We start from the raw sequence: 13,840 nt of genomic DNA on the forward strand, positions 1-13,840 counted from the left end.
GCCATCGCTTATCCCTTCCTTCCTTCCTTCCTTCCTTCCTTTCTTTCTTCATTTCATTATCGCTTTCTCGCTGTTGGTGCACAGCCTACCACTGCGGCAATACTCCTTTTTGTTATATTGCACTATTGCACTCCTGTCCAATCGTGTCTACTCCAGTCGACCTTTAGCGTGCAGGTGTTTCAACTACCTTGGCTTGTTTGTGCATCAATTGACCGATCGGATATTCCCCAGCATTGCCGCCTTATCCTTTGTGAGTTTGAATGTGAGTGCTCTGTCTTCTCCGCGGTGCACTTATTGAACCTCCTTCGCTCCCCCGCCTGCGTGTACCACCCAATTGGAAAGTCTTCCTAGTGGTATAAAAGGGTTCCCCCTTCCCTCACTTTTCTCATCCCCACACAACTCCCGCTGCTAAAACCCCTCAATTCTCATCTTTTCTTATCGTCTCGACTTGTTTTTTCTCATCATCACCATCCCACTCTTTTGCTCACTCTCACTCACACTCACTCACACTCTCTTGATCCACACCCACAGCAACCACCATGTCCCTGGCACGATCCCATGCCCGCAAGATGAAGCCTGCACTGCATGTGCAGCTTAACTCTCCCTCCGCCGGCTCTGTCACACCATCCCCAGCACCGCTCATGAACGTAAGGATCTCTTTGTGAGCACTTTTCTACAGTGCGCCAAAAAAAAAACTAGCTGTTCGCATTGTTGGTCAAATTGAACATTTTTCACACTCCCTCCTGGATACTTCGCTGCCATGGTCCCGGATGGATGATGAACAGTCTCTTATAACTTTGGAAATATGTGCAAAGTCTGGGTACCAATGTTTTTGATCTTGGCTCCTAATTGCTCATCAGAATGTGGAGGTTTATTTGAATTCGTTCTTCGCTTATCGACACCTTGTGCACTTCCAATTGCTGCCATTCTGCGCAATACATTCCACTTCAGTTTCTTAACAACCTCTATGAAGTTGTTTTATCTTCTCAATCCAAGTCCTTCTGCAACATCAAATATACGTGATCTTACATGGGATTACCGTACAAAAGTGAAAAGAGTGTCCGTGTTTCCTTGGAGCAGCTGTGCTTGTTCTATAGGAACAACAAGTTGATAATCCTGGGTGAAGTATGGATTGAATCCTTTACTAAAAGGCCTGACATGATGTAGGCAGATAGCGAGGTGCAGCCACTCAAAGAGTTCCATGCACGCCCCAATCCAATGTACGCAAAACGATTGCTGAGATTGGTATCGCTGACCATCCGCACCTACCCGACATCTTTTGAGGAGTGTTCAAGATCACAAGAGTTGCAATTTACATAATTTGAGGATGATTGGAGGTGGATTTTGCACCAATCGTCAAAAAAGTCCATATCGACCTCCTACTTTTAATGAGCAATTGAGGATCGTGGTTCTACATGGGCTTCAGGACTTTGCACTCAGGTTTCAGCAATTTGGCAGACCATACATCATCATTCCCGGGGTCATGTCAGTAAAGTATTTCAAGAGATGTCAAAAGTAGCCGATTTGATCCAATATGCAGACGGCTTTTTATTTTACTTTTTTATTTTTTTTGATGCAGTGTAATCGCAGCATGTCTTGAGAGAACGGCTCGGTCAATAACACCTTGCTCACTTCTATTTATAATAGAGACCTCTCATGGAGTATCTTGAGCGTAACCCCCGGGACCCATCACGGGAGGCCCAGTACTCAATGGTCACAGGATCAGATAAGGAGACACAGTCGATCAGAAGCATTCCTGAGACGCCAGGAGGAACCCGGGGACCGGATCCTCTGATGAATTATACCCTCCGTCCAGAGGATATGGTCACGATCAAAAAATTGGGCGAAGGTTCTGCAGGAACCGTAAGCAAAGTCAAGCATGTTCCCACAGGATTTGTCATGGCGAGAAAAGTACGTTGTCATCTAGGCTGGAATGGCCTGGTTGCCATACACGGAGTTAGCGCGACACATCTTGAAACGAAGGGTTTGTCCTAACCTATCCCTGCGTCTTCTTTTGTTTAGCACGTTCGATGTGATCCCAACCCTGATTTTCAGAGACTGCTTCAGCGCGAACTAAAAACTCTGGACAGGTGTCATTCCCCATGGATAGTCACCTTTTATGGCGCTTACATGGAGGACGACGAATTGGCGATCTGCATGGAGTATTGCGAGGGAGGAAGTATGGAGGCGGTCTATAAGCGGGTGCTAGAGAAGGGACAGACAATATCGGAGAGCATCCTCGGCAAGATCAGCGAGGCCGTTCTCAACGGTCTGGTTTATCTGCACAAGATGCACCATGTCATCCACAGAGGTGAGCATACCTTTGCGTATTTGCTCGCAGATTGGGTTGTTAGAAGAGAGCTGCTCCTTAAAATAACTCTTCTCATTGTTTTTTGAACTGTAGACTTGAAGCCGTCCAACATTGTGGTCACTATGGAGGGTCGGATCAAACTCTGCGACTTTGGTGTCAGTGGCGATCTTGTTAACTCACTTGCAGAGACATTCGTCGGAACAAGTTATTATATGGCTGTATGTATTAGCAAAACAGGACAATGACAATACTTGTTTACAGACACACTGCGCTTTGAACATATGGAACTAACAACTGTACGTTTGGGTTCATTCAAATTATGCAATGCTGATTAGCCTGAACGAATCCAAGGAGGAAAGTATCCTGTGCAGTCGGATGTGTGGTCGCTAGGACTGACTATGGTGGAGATCGCCCAGATGAAGAACCCGTTCCCAACAAATCTGGCAGCCTTTGAGCTGTTGCATTACATCGTCAACCAGCCTGTTCCTTCGCTGCCAGAGGATGAGCCATGGTCAAAAGATTTCAGGGACTTCTTGAACCAATGGTATGGGCGTCACTTTTAACAAAAATATCTTCATTAACTACCGCAGAATGTTTCTCCCTTCCCCCAGCATGACATTAATATCTCGACTTCTACCCTCGTTTCTAATTTCTTTTGATAGTTTCATCAAGGACTTTATGAAGCGGCCAACACCGGAGCAAATCATGGACCACCCATTCATTATCGACTCGTCAAAACGGACAGACGAGGAGGTCGACATGAAATCGTGGATCCAGCACGTTTGGGATTTCGAAAGTCCCTCGGTCCAAACCCCCAAAGTCGTCTAAGCCCCGCTCAACAACACGACGCTCTGTAATGAAACCTATATTTCAGGCGCAAGTTCAACAGCATACGTAGAGAGAGAATCATAAAGCATCATATCCATACCTTCATTCTGGTTTTCTACAACAATTATGTATGCTATGAGCGTCTAAAAGACCAGTTTACTTCTGTGTGGTGAACTCCTCTAGCATAAAGAAAAGCTTGGACGCAGGGAGGCCAATCACGTTCCACGAGCAACCATTGATGCCCTTGACCAGTAAACAGCCTGTAGTTTGATAACCGTACCCTCCAGCCTTGTCCATGGGCTCCTTTGTCTCAACGTACGCCTCAATGATCTCGCGCGTAAGGTTCTGCATCTTGACCTCGGTGCCCTCAACTTCTGTCAAAATTCTGGGCTCATCTGATCCGTCCGTTGATGGGGCGATCAAGGTGACACCGGTGTAGACCATATGCGTCGATCCAGACAAACTGGTCAACATCTCCACTGCGCCTTGCTCAGATCGGGGCTTTTCAAGGATCTGGGAGTTATGAGCGACCACAGTATCGGCACCAATGACCAGGTCTGGAGTATTACCTGAGGCCTACATTAAGGATGCATGGCGTCAAGGGCTGTGTTAGCACCGTAAAAAACGCAAGCAATCGAGTCCCAATGGCAGGGCCGTGATTGCAGCACAGGGGTCAAGATGACTCACAATTACTTAGTACAGGAAACTAAGTTTCTTACTGCGGCGGACATACCTTCAAGCGCTCATACACTTCAAGCGCCTTTTGAAGCGCATTCTCCTTGACGTATTCGGAGGGATGGCTGAACAGCGACTTGTCCAGGGTTTCTGGGAAGGTGCTGGGCACGACCGTGTAGTTGATTCCTAGCTGAGAGAGAATATCCTTGCGACGTGGCGAAGTCGAGGCGAGGACGACCTTCTTGGCGTTAAGTGTGTTGAGCCACTTGATGTTGAGATGTTGAGGCGTCATGGCTGCTGCTGCTGTGGGGAATGGAGGGAAGGGAGGAGGAGGAATGTTGACAACTTTGAATGCATTTCTAAGAGCTGACATTAGTCGCACGTGATGGAGGGAGACTTTGTGTGAACCTTATTTGCCCCGCCCCACCTTTTGAGGTCGTTGTTCTCCATCGTTCTTTTTTTGCATCATCATCCTTGCCCTTCATACGACGAGCATCACCAGGTAAAGACGGATTCACTCTTCATCATACCACCTGCAGAGAACTTTGAACATCATCCATCGACGGCGACCAGCAACAGCAACACTAACCTAATGCTTCCGTCTTGGTCCTACCCTGATCGTATCTTACTCTTGCCCCTGGCAGCTTCATAGTTTGTGCTGCAGTCTGTACGTTTGACAAGAACTCGACCGCTGAAATGTAAGCGCAGCGTTGCATCATTCACCTGCGAGAAGTCCATCAATGCTCTGTTGTACTGAGCAATGAGCGAGACGGCATCAAGATCCATCCCCCTTCTCTAACAATGCTTGTCTCTCCTGATCTGCTCCTTTCGAAAATCTATGACCTCAGGGCTCCGACCTCACTTGTCCAGACAAAGCTGGTCGCAGCCTCGTCGTTGCACTCCCGCTTGCCTCGGATTCAGCACACCTACGTCTGGCCTTTCTTTTTTCTGTATCCCGCCTGGTCCTTCGTCTATTTTTACCACTACGAAGAGTGGATCAAGTCTGAAGAAATCACCTTTGTTACTCTTGGCCTGCTCCTCACCATCAACGCGCTTTTGTTCTTGACCTGTCAATGGAGCGTATCGATCAAGGCATCACTGACCTGCAAGAAGGTAAGCTAATAATACTTGATGCTTACCGGGCCTTGCTGTTCATGTGCGTTGACGGGAATTCATAAAGAAAAAAAAACTGACTGTTATATGCATACGATCGTTGACTGTAACACCAATCGCTGTCAGGAAACCGACCCCGCAAAGGCAACTGTTATCCGAATCATCCCTGACAAGCACCGTGGGCTGGGCGCACTCTGCGATCTTCATCATGAGGTACGTATACTAAAGGCGAGGCCGTAAAACCTGATCGGGAAAAAACAAGTTGGGCTTGCGTGGCAGCTCTTGACTGGTCCGGATCTAATTTTCTATTTGGATTTCGTATTCTCAAATTTCCCTTATAGAATGGATCTATTTTCTTCTTCTTCCAGAAGAAAAAGTATGTGTACAATGCCGACAAGAAGTTGTTTGTCAAGATCAAGTACCCCAGTGACATTGGACTGACCATGGGCGAGCTTCAGAAGGCTCGCGGAATGAATGAGGACCAGGTTAAGACCTCGACTGCCGCTTATGGAATGAACAGGTTTGACATTCCCAAGCCAGCTTTCATGGAGCTCTTCAAGGAGCATGCCGTGGCCCCGTTCTTCATCTTCCAGATCTTCTGTGTCGCTCTCTGGTGCTTGGATGAATACTGGTACTACTCGCTTTTCACTTTGGTCATGTTGGTCATCTTCGAGTCCACCGTTGTTTGGCAGGTGCGTATCAACGCCGACCGCTTCGTTCTGATCCTGCTTCGAATGCTGCCTACTTATAGACGACACTTTAGACTGACATATTTCCTTCTTACAGCGCCTTAGAACCATTGGCGAATTCCAAGCCATGTCGATCAAACCGTTCCATGTCAACGTTCGCCGTAACGGCTCATGGACCAGCATCATGTCCGACGAACTCTTGCCTGGAGATCTCGTTTCGATCATGCGCACCAAGGAGGAGTCTGGCGTTCCTTGTGATATGGTCATTGTGGATGGATCCTGCATTGTCAACGAAGCCATGTTGTCTGGAGAATCTACACCATTGCTGAAGGAGGGCATCATGCTTCGTGAGACGGACGATGTGCTCGAGTTGAATGGCGCTGACAAGCTGAACGTGCTCTATGGAGGAACCAAGGTCCTTCAGGTTACTCCTCCTACCACTTCTTTGAAAGCCCCTGACGGTGGATGCATTTGCTACGTCGCCCGCACGGGTTTCGGAACTGCTCAAGGAAAATTGGTCCGCACCATGGTCTATTCCACCGAGCGCGTCACTGCTAATAACTTGGAGGCGCTTCTGTTCATCCTGTTCCTCCTTATCTTCGCCATCGTCGCTGCATACTATGTCTGGGTTGTCGGGACTGAAAGCGGACGTAAGCGTGGAAAGCTGTTGCTGGACTGCATCTTGATTATCACCTCAGTCGTTCCTCCAGAGCTCCCCATGGAACTGTCTTTGGCCGTCAACACCTCCCTGATCGCTTTGGCGCGCTATCACATCTTTTGCGTTGAGCCGTTCCGTATCCCGTTTGCAGGAAAGGTCGATGTGTGCTGTTTTGACAAAACTGGAACTTTGACAGGAGAGGATCTTGTTGTTGAAGGTGTCTGCGGTATTGATGCCCATGAACCGGAAAAGCTCATCATGCCCGAACATGCCCCCACATCTTCGCGCCATGTCCTTGCGACTGCCCATGCCCTTGTTCAGCTGGAGGAGGGTCTTGTTGGTGATCCTATGGAACGTGTTACTCTTGAAGCCTTGAAGTGGAAGCTTGGCCGGAACGACAACGTGTATCCGGACAATCCCTACAACAAATCTGAGCACATGCTGATCCGTCGCCGCTTTCAGTTCTCCTCAGCCCTGAAGCGCATGTCGACTGTTTCAACACTGTCTAGCCCCGAGTTCAGGACCACCAAGCTGTTCGTCGCCGTCAAGGGTGCACCTGAGACCTTGAAGAATATGTACAGTCAGTTACCCAAGCATTACGAGGATACCTACAAGCAGTTCACACGCCGTGGTAGCCGTGTCTTGGCCCTTGGATACAAGTACTTGCCTGACGGACTGAACACCGATCAGATTAATGCCCTTCACCGCGACAATGTCGAGAGCCAACTCACGTTTGCAGGATTTTTGGTCTTCCATTGCCCGCTCAAGGATGACTCTGCCCAGGCTATCAAGATGTTGAACGAGTCCTCTCATCGCTGCGTCATGATTACTGGAGATAATCCATTGACCGCCTGCCATGTTGCCCGACAGGTCGATATTGTGAACCGCGACGTCTTGGTCATGGATGTCCGCGAAGACGGACGTGGCGCTGACGACCTTATCTGGAAATCGATTGACGAGACCAAGGTTATTGACCTTGACCCCTCCAAGCCTTTTGACCCGGCCATCTTCCGTGATTACGATATTTGTGTGACAGGACCCGCCATGGCTCAGTACGAAAACAAGTCGACTTTTGCAGAATTGATCCGTCACACTTGGGTCTATGCCCGCGTCTCGCCTGGACAGAAGGAAACCATTTTGACCACCTTGAAGGGCTGCGGCTACACGACTTTGATGTGTGGAGATGGTACTAACGATGTCGGAGCTTTGAAACAGGCCCACATCGGTGTGGCCCTCCTGGATGGAAAGCCCGAAGATTTGGCCAGGATCGCAGAGTACAACCAGATTCAACGCCTGAAGAACGTGTACGAGAACCAAATCAAGTTCACTGCCCGATTCAACATGCAGCCACCTCCACCCCACGCTAAGGTTGCTCATCTCTATCCTCCCGAGGTGATTGCTGCTAAACAACAGGCTGCCCGTGAGGCTGCTGGCATTGGTGCTGCGGACGAAAACGGTCGCCCTGTCCCCCCTCCCAGACCACAGATGGATATGGATGGCCTCGCCAACATGATGGAGGACTTGGACGAGGAGGCGCCCCCAACGATCAAGCTTGGCGATGCCTCTGCTGCTGCTCCCTTTACCTCGAAGCTGTCAACGCCCATGTCGATTGTCAACATTATCCGTCAAGGACGCTGCACGCTCGTTGCAACCATGCAAATGTACAAGATCCTCGCTCTGAACTGCTTGATCACGGCCTACTCGCTGAGTGTTTTGTATCTGGATGGCATCAAATTTGGCGATTTTCAAGTTACGATCACAGGAATGCTCATGGCCGTCTGCTTTATGTGTATCTCCAAGGCCACCCCACTCGAGGCCTTGTCGAAGGAGCGTCCCCAGCCCAATATCTTCAACTTTTACATCATTCTCTCGGTCTTGGGCCAGTTTGCTGTCCACATCTTTTCGCTGATCTACATCACGCGCGAGGCCAAGTTGATTGAGACGGATCGCACCATCGATCTGGAGCGCACTTTCGAGCCCGGTCTGCTGAACTCGGCCATTTACTTGATCTCGCTCTCGATGCAGGTGTCGACGTTTGCCATCAACTACAAGGGTCACCCCTTCCGCGAGAGTTTGAAGGAAAACACGTACTTGTACCGTGGATTGCTTGCTGTCGGAGGAGTGGCCGTGGCCGGTGCGACCGAGTTCATGCCCGAGTTCAACACGTGGCTTCAGTTGGTTCCCTTCCCCGCGGATTTCAAGACCAAGTTGATAGGCATCATGGCGTTCGATTATTTTGTGGCATGGGGTATCGAAATTGTGTGCAACGTGCTGTTCGGCAACTTTGCCGCCAAGGATATTGTTAGGAAATAGACGCCTCAACGCCTCACCCATCCTGTTTTTCGTACATACACATACACTTTTTAGTTTGTTGTTCTTTGAATAAATATGTAGCTCTTTTTATGATTTCTGCACGCCCGATAATACTGTGCCACTGCGCATGGACCATCATGAGAGCATCAAGAGGTTCTGTGGCTTGTTTACTATTAACCGCCTCTCGGACAGTGAGGTGGAGCTGGTGGCCCGAAACTGATCTCTCCACACAATTCGGAATCACGAACACGGGAACGCGCTCTCCTTTTTTTTTTTTTTCTTCGTCAACACACAGACCATGGGAAACTATCCAGGAAAAGCAAGCTCGAGTGCAAAGTCCGCCGCGCGTCATCTCCCCTCAAAGAATGTGATTCAGGAGCGGGCGACAAAGGCAGCTGCAGCTGCAGCGGCTGCAGCAGCGGCGGCTACGTCAGCAAAGTCCGGAGCGACAAAGGTAACAACCAGTTCACCAAGGCAGGATTACCTGGAGGAGCAGAGACGGTTGGAGGAAGAGGTCGCGAAATACGACGAGCAATTGGAGAAGTCAGGCAAGCTTGGTATGAGCCTTTTTTTCAGCATGGCCCGCCGACTCTGGGAGATTATTATTTTTTCTGCTAACTATTCGTCTGGTTGATTGTTTGATTGATTATATCTAGATGGCGAGAGCAGGCCACTGGAAGACACGCCGTCGGCAGCAGAACTCCAGTTCTTTGGAAATCTTAGGAACATTGGTCAGGTCAAAGTACCGAATCCCGACCAGATCAAGCATCATGAGGTAAGATACATCCCGGACGTATCATCATCTCAAGCCTTCAGAAGCGGCGGGGAGACTAATAACTAGTTATCGTCCCTTCTGGAACACTTTTTTTTTTTTTAGGCTGAAGAGATTTTGAAACGAAAGCTGCCCGCAAAACCGATCTCATCGTCCAATGCTGTGCCGTTTGCACAATCGACCCCCACCTTCCCAACCCCAGCATCGACCTCAACTTCGGTCTTGGACGGATCATCGGCCAGTTCTGGATCGAATCTGACGTCTCTCAAACTCATGAACCTACTTCAGCTCCGGAACCAGGACCCCTCAGTCTGGACAGTAAAAAGACTCGCCGAGGACTTTGAGATGAGGGAAGGGGACATCCAAGCGCTGACGAAATACATCAACACATATACTATCCTCCCCGGCAAGGACGCCAAGGGGCGGGAGGCCGGTGTGTGGTGCGAAGACTTGAGGGGCGTTGAGGTACTCGATAAACCTAGTTCGGTCAGGGACGCAGAGGAGGCAAGGTCCTTATCATCCGAAGCAACGACAGCAACAGGAAAGACTTTGGGGGTTGAACAAACCAAGGCCCCAGTATTAGATAGATAGAGACGAGAGACCTTCAGGAGTTATTACTAGATTATTATTTTTAAAAAAAGCTCTTCGAACAACATTACGGATGATAAAAGTCTTGTAGGATGCTATGCTATTATCGCCCTGTTCTTTATTTCAACGGCAAAGGGCGACGAATCTAAGAACAACCACTCTTGCTACCGACTAAATCCCCTGGAGCGAGAGCTCCACGATACTCTGGATCGCAGCATAGCTCTCATTGAAGGTGCAACGGCCATGGTACCAATCCACGACTTCGTTCAGCTCGCGCCGCCACCAGTCATCATCATGCATATTGAGCCCGATCAGTTGAGAAATCGGCTTCGGAAGGCCCTGTTCATCATACTGCGGCTGGAGAGGCCGGGGCTGATGAGGAAAGAATGGGCGGGTGTCGTTGAGCGCAAACCAGATTTCGTCCTTCATCACATCCCCTTGCAGGTAAGCGTTTCGGTCCCTCTCGACCGTGGTCCTGAACATCATGTCCGCATCGATTGTATGCTGGACCTGCTCGATGGTCAGGCTATCCAGGGGCGGGTCCTCAACGACGAACCAGCGGGAGAACGAGCGCATGTCGATAAAGCCCGGGAGGAGCGGGTCCCGGGCCTGCCACTCGATGAGGGGTGAGGTTCGAGCTCGGTAGAGGGACCAGGTCTTTTGCATGTACTCAAACATCGCTCGATGACCTCTGGACGAATACTGGTAAGGAGGGCAGCGGGGGAAAGATGCGATGTCGTACTCGTTGCGACGGCCCTGGACGGACGCGTGGATGGTCCAGGCAAGAAGGCGCTGGTGTTCGTCGTCTATGGATCGTAACTTGAGGAGAAGCTCATAAACCTGGTCACCAGGCTGTGGCAACACACTGGATTGGATCCACTGAAAGCACATCGGCATCGCTAGCGAGGGTCCAAAAATGAAAACAGTAATAAGACTCCAGTCATGAACGATCGACCGCTCCTGTGAACGGCAATGGTTATTTGTTACGATTCACACTTACTTTGGATAAGTCGCATGTACTCCATTCGAAAGTGTAGATAATGGTTCAGGGCCTCTGCCTCCTCAGCATTGCACAGCGCCAGGAAGCCGACCATATCCTGCATACTGATGTGTAACCAGTGCGCGACCTGGTCCGTGCGCAGGCGTGTGATCGTCGCCGCAGTCTCCCAGGGCTGTCCAACCTGTTTGAGCGGAATGGTCCAGTGGTTCAGCGGATCACCGCAAACGCGATGCACGCCTGCGTCAACTGGCGCGATCCTAGGCATCCAGTAGATGACAGTGGCGAGCGGGGTGCTATAGTGCTCAGGAGAGTTCATGAAAGCCTGGAGCATTCCCTTGATAGTGGCATGAATCCACTGCTCGGCCGTCATGGGCTGTTTAATAGTTGATGAATGAGAAAGCCATGGTGAGCTTCTGAGCTGCTGGAAGGTATGTTCTGTGTACCCGCAGTTCCTGACTCCATAGCCAATGGCCCAGGATCCACTCTGTCCCGCCACAAACGTGCCTCTCCGAGGGCACGCTTCCTCCCAATTGAAGTGATATATTCCAGTGGAGTCGATCCACCGTTTAAGAACTGGGGTGCTCCAATAACGTTGCCCATTGGACTGTATATGTACCTGACTTATGATCTTAGAGAGCGACACCCGAGGACGATAGGCCCTATGCCTAGCAGTGGTATGGCGTCGGTCGCGGTTGGCTCTGGAGGGATGCGAACTCCTCTGGTTTCTCTGTGTGCCTCTAGGACGGATATTGCCGCCTGGAGGGGCTTTTCCTGAAACGGTCTTTCTAGCCGGGCTACACATCTCTGTAGCGTCTTCATCAGAGATTCTGATGCGCTTGCGTGGTGTAATGACTTCAGGCTCGGATTCGGAGCCAGGCTCGGTGTTGGAGTCCGAGTCGCCTGACTCGTCTTCAGAATCACTGCTTGGCTCAGGCAAGGGCTCCCTCTTGGCCTTACGTTTGGTTCCAGCAACAGCGGGTGCAACTGTGGGCTTTGGGGCTGCATTTGCAACAGCGTTCCTCATAGGCTGCGAACGCGCCTTGACTGCAGTCGTGGCAGCATTAGCTTTTATAGCTACCCTTGCAGATGCCGCTGAAGCCTTGCTCACGGGCTGCGGCTTCTTCTTGGCCGCAGCTGCAGCTCGTGGGTTCTGGGGAGCTGTTTTGGCAGGGACCCTGGGAGTTATTTTAGCCGTAGTCTTTGGGGCCGGTTTGGCAGTAACCTTGGGAGCTGGCTTAGGTTCGGCCGTCGTCTTTGCTTGAGAAGCTAGTTTGATCGAGGATTTGTTATGTTTGGCCTCGGAAGCCTTAGATTCCCTCTGACTCGATTCAGCCTTGGTGGCCTCTTGGGCGACTTGAGCTGAGTGCTGTTCAGCTCGTGTTCGGATTCTCTCCGAGAAGCGCACAGCAGGTTCAGTCATGGCTAAAGCGGGCTAAAGCAGATTGAGTGGGTTGTTGTCAAGTACAAAAGCGTTTTCCGGTGAAGTTGTTGTTCTATGAGAAATGGGGAGAATTGAAAAGTGAGAGAAAGAAAAAGAGATAGAACGTGCAACTAGGGTTTTTGACTGTCCTTTATACGTTTTCATAGACTTTCCTTCTTCCTCCCCTCGATCGGCAGCCTTTCAGTGGAAGAGAATCTGATTACCTCCAAAGGAACAAGGCATTTTGGTGAATGAGGAGCGCTGTCGAAGACGTGTTTGCATATCTACGGCTTTTTCACTGTTCAGGAACGGGCACCAGTGATTTTGTGATCTATGCTTGAAATGAATAAAAAAAAAGGGGTCGACGGTCAGAGATGTCTGTCTACGCAAAGTAGAAATGTGTGTGATTGGCTGGCTGAGACGCGTGCAAAAAAGGCTTGCCTAGCACAAATATGAATTTTGAGCTGCTGTGCATCCGAACCTTGAGTCAAGGCCGAGTAGGTGCACTCCGCGACCCTTGGATGACCAGTGCAATGGGTCGTCTAAAAATATACCGGGAGACTTACCGATCATGGAGCATTATATAAAACTGTTGTGCTGCATAACGCTGAACCAAGTGGGTTACTCAGAGCCATTGTTCATTTGCCGGGAAACAAAGAAAAAAAAATGAACCAGGCGAAGCAGACGAAACTGGTCCGGGTGCCTGGGTCGCACGCCGCCACATTCGTCTTTTTTTCTTCTTTTTTTCTTTCCGTATAGGCAAGAGGGGGATGGAAGGTAAGCCATCCCTTTTTGCTCTTTATGCGCTGTAGGTGAGCGATATCCACACCTGTCAAGTCATCCTCTTGGACTAAACCCCGATGCTATCTGGATGGTTCAGACCGAGGTGATTGACTAACAATGCGGAAAGGATGAATTGATGAAAAACATTAATCCATAGGAAGAGGAGCGGGAGGAGTAGGGTGGTCGAGGGCGGCGTGACAGTCGGATGGCCAATCAAGCTTTGACCTTTGGTGTCATGCACCGTAGGAAGCAGGGTGTCCCCCGGCCAACACTCTGCAGGAGTGGCAAATAACCCAGGAAGAACTTACCTAGGACTATGTAGTCGCGTGAGTCGCTTTCGACTTTGGATGATTCCATCCGAGGCTCATTGTGCTGCTTGAGGAACTGCACAACAGCATCGGTAGAACAAAAAACAGGGGTGACGCTCACATATGGTCTGCATGTCGTCGTGCATGAGGGAGAGATACGTATCCCAATAAAGACTAAATTTGGCGCTGGACCCTCATATATGAACGCGCTTCAGCAGAAATTCAGATACCTTGCGCTATATTTTGGACACTGAGAGTACGGCTAGAACTGAACGAAAGGATGAGTATTAAAAGGTACACAAGTATTCGTTGCCATGGATTTCTTGCGACACAACTGCGGTGTAACATAGAAGACGCGCCAGCGCAACCTCACCTCCAAGAA

At 49.9% G+C, this 13,840-nt stretch overlaps 5 protein-coding genes across 5 annotated transcripts; 3 read left to right on the forward strand and 2 right to left on the reverse strand.

Moving 5' to 3' along the window:
• Positions 1 to 1,794: 1,794 nt before the first annotated feature.
• Positions 1,795 to 3,139, forward strand: BC939DRAFT_485263 (mitogen-activated protein kinase; the record flags this gene model as incomplete). The annotated part of the gene is made up of 5 exons (XM_051559302.1): positions 1,795 to 1,911; positions 2,023 to 2,311; positions 2,405 to 2,529; positions 2,647 to 2,855; positions 2,974 to 3,139. 5 exons carry the CDS (start codon positions 1,795 to 1,797, stop codon positions 3,137 to 3,139), a joined length of 906 nt encoding a protein of 301 aa, XP_051407284.1.
• A 100-nt stretch (positions 3,140 to 3,239) lies between these two features.
• On the reverse strand, positions 3,240 to 4,134 carry BC939DRAFT_466648 (inosine triphosphate pyrophosphatase-like protein). Its single transcript, XM_051557672.1, has 2 exons — positions 3,873 to 4,134; positions 3,240 to 3,715 (listed from the first exon to the last, which is right to left on the reverse strand). The coding sequence occupies exons 1-2, from the start codon at positions 4,104 to 4,106 to the stop codon at positions 3,296 to 3,298; spliced, it is 654 nt and encodes a 217-aa protein (XP_051407285.1). The 5' UTR covers positions 4,107 to 4,134; the 3' UTR covers positions 3,240 to 3,295.
• A 20-nt stretch (positions 4,135 to 4,154) lies between these two features.
• BC939DRAFT_466651 (endoplasmic reticulum Ca-transporting P-type ATPase) lies at positions 4,155 to 8,670 on the forward strand. The gene is made up of 6 exons (XM_051557673.1): positions 4,155 to 4,316; positions 4,459 to 4,512; positions 4,663 to 4,927; positions 5,054 to 5,140; positions 5,269 to 5,619; positions 5,714 to 8,670. Coding segments are annotated over exons 2-6 (3,579 nt in total). The 5' UTR covers positions 4,155 to 4,316; positions 4,459 to 4,510; the 3' UTR covers positions 8,588 to 8,670.
• Positions 8,671 to 8,885: 215 nt separating this feature from the next.
• On the forward strand, positions 8,886 to 10,010 carry BC939DRAFT_496822 (uncharacterized protein; the record flags this gene model as incomplete). The annotated part of the gene is made up of 3 exons (XM_051559696.1): positions 8,886 to 9,144; positions 9,244 to 9,362; positions 9,465 to 10,010. 3 exons carry the CDS (start codon positions 8,886 to 8,888, stop codon positions 9,948 to 9,950), a joined length of 864 nt encoding a protein of 287 aa, XP_051407287.1. The 3' UTR covers positions 9,951 to 10,010.
• Positions 10,011 to 10,118: 108 nt separating this feature from the next.
• Positions 10,119 to 12,367, reverse strand: BC939DRAFT_481353 (uncharacterized protein; the record flags this gene model as incomplete). Its single annotated transcript, XM_051559016.1, has 3 exons — positions 10,119 to 10,753; positions 10,948 to 11,320; positions 11,564 to 12,367. The coding sequence occupies 3 exons, from the start codon at positions 12,365 to 12,367 to the stop codon at positions 10,119 to 10,121; spliced, it is 1,812 nt and encodes a 603-aa protein (XP_051407288.1).
• Positions 12,368 to 13,840: the final 1,473 nt, after the last annotated feature.

This window comes from Gamsiella multidivaricata, assembly GCF_025024155.1.
Source record: "Gamsiella multidivaricata strain RSA 2152 chromosome Unknown BC939scaffold_99, whole genome shotgun sequence".
NCBI lineage: Eukaryota > Fungi > Mortierellomycota > Mortierellomycetes > Mortierellales > Mortierellaceae > Gamsiella > Gamsiella multidivaricata.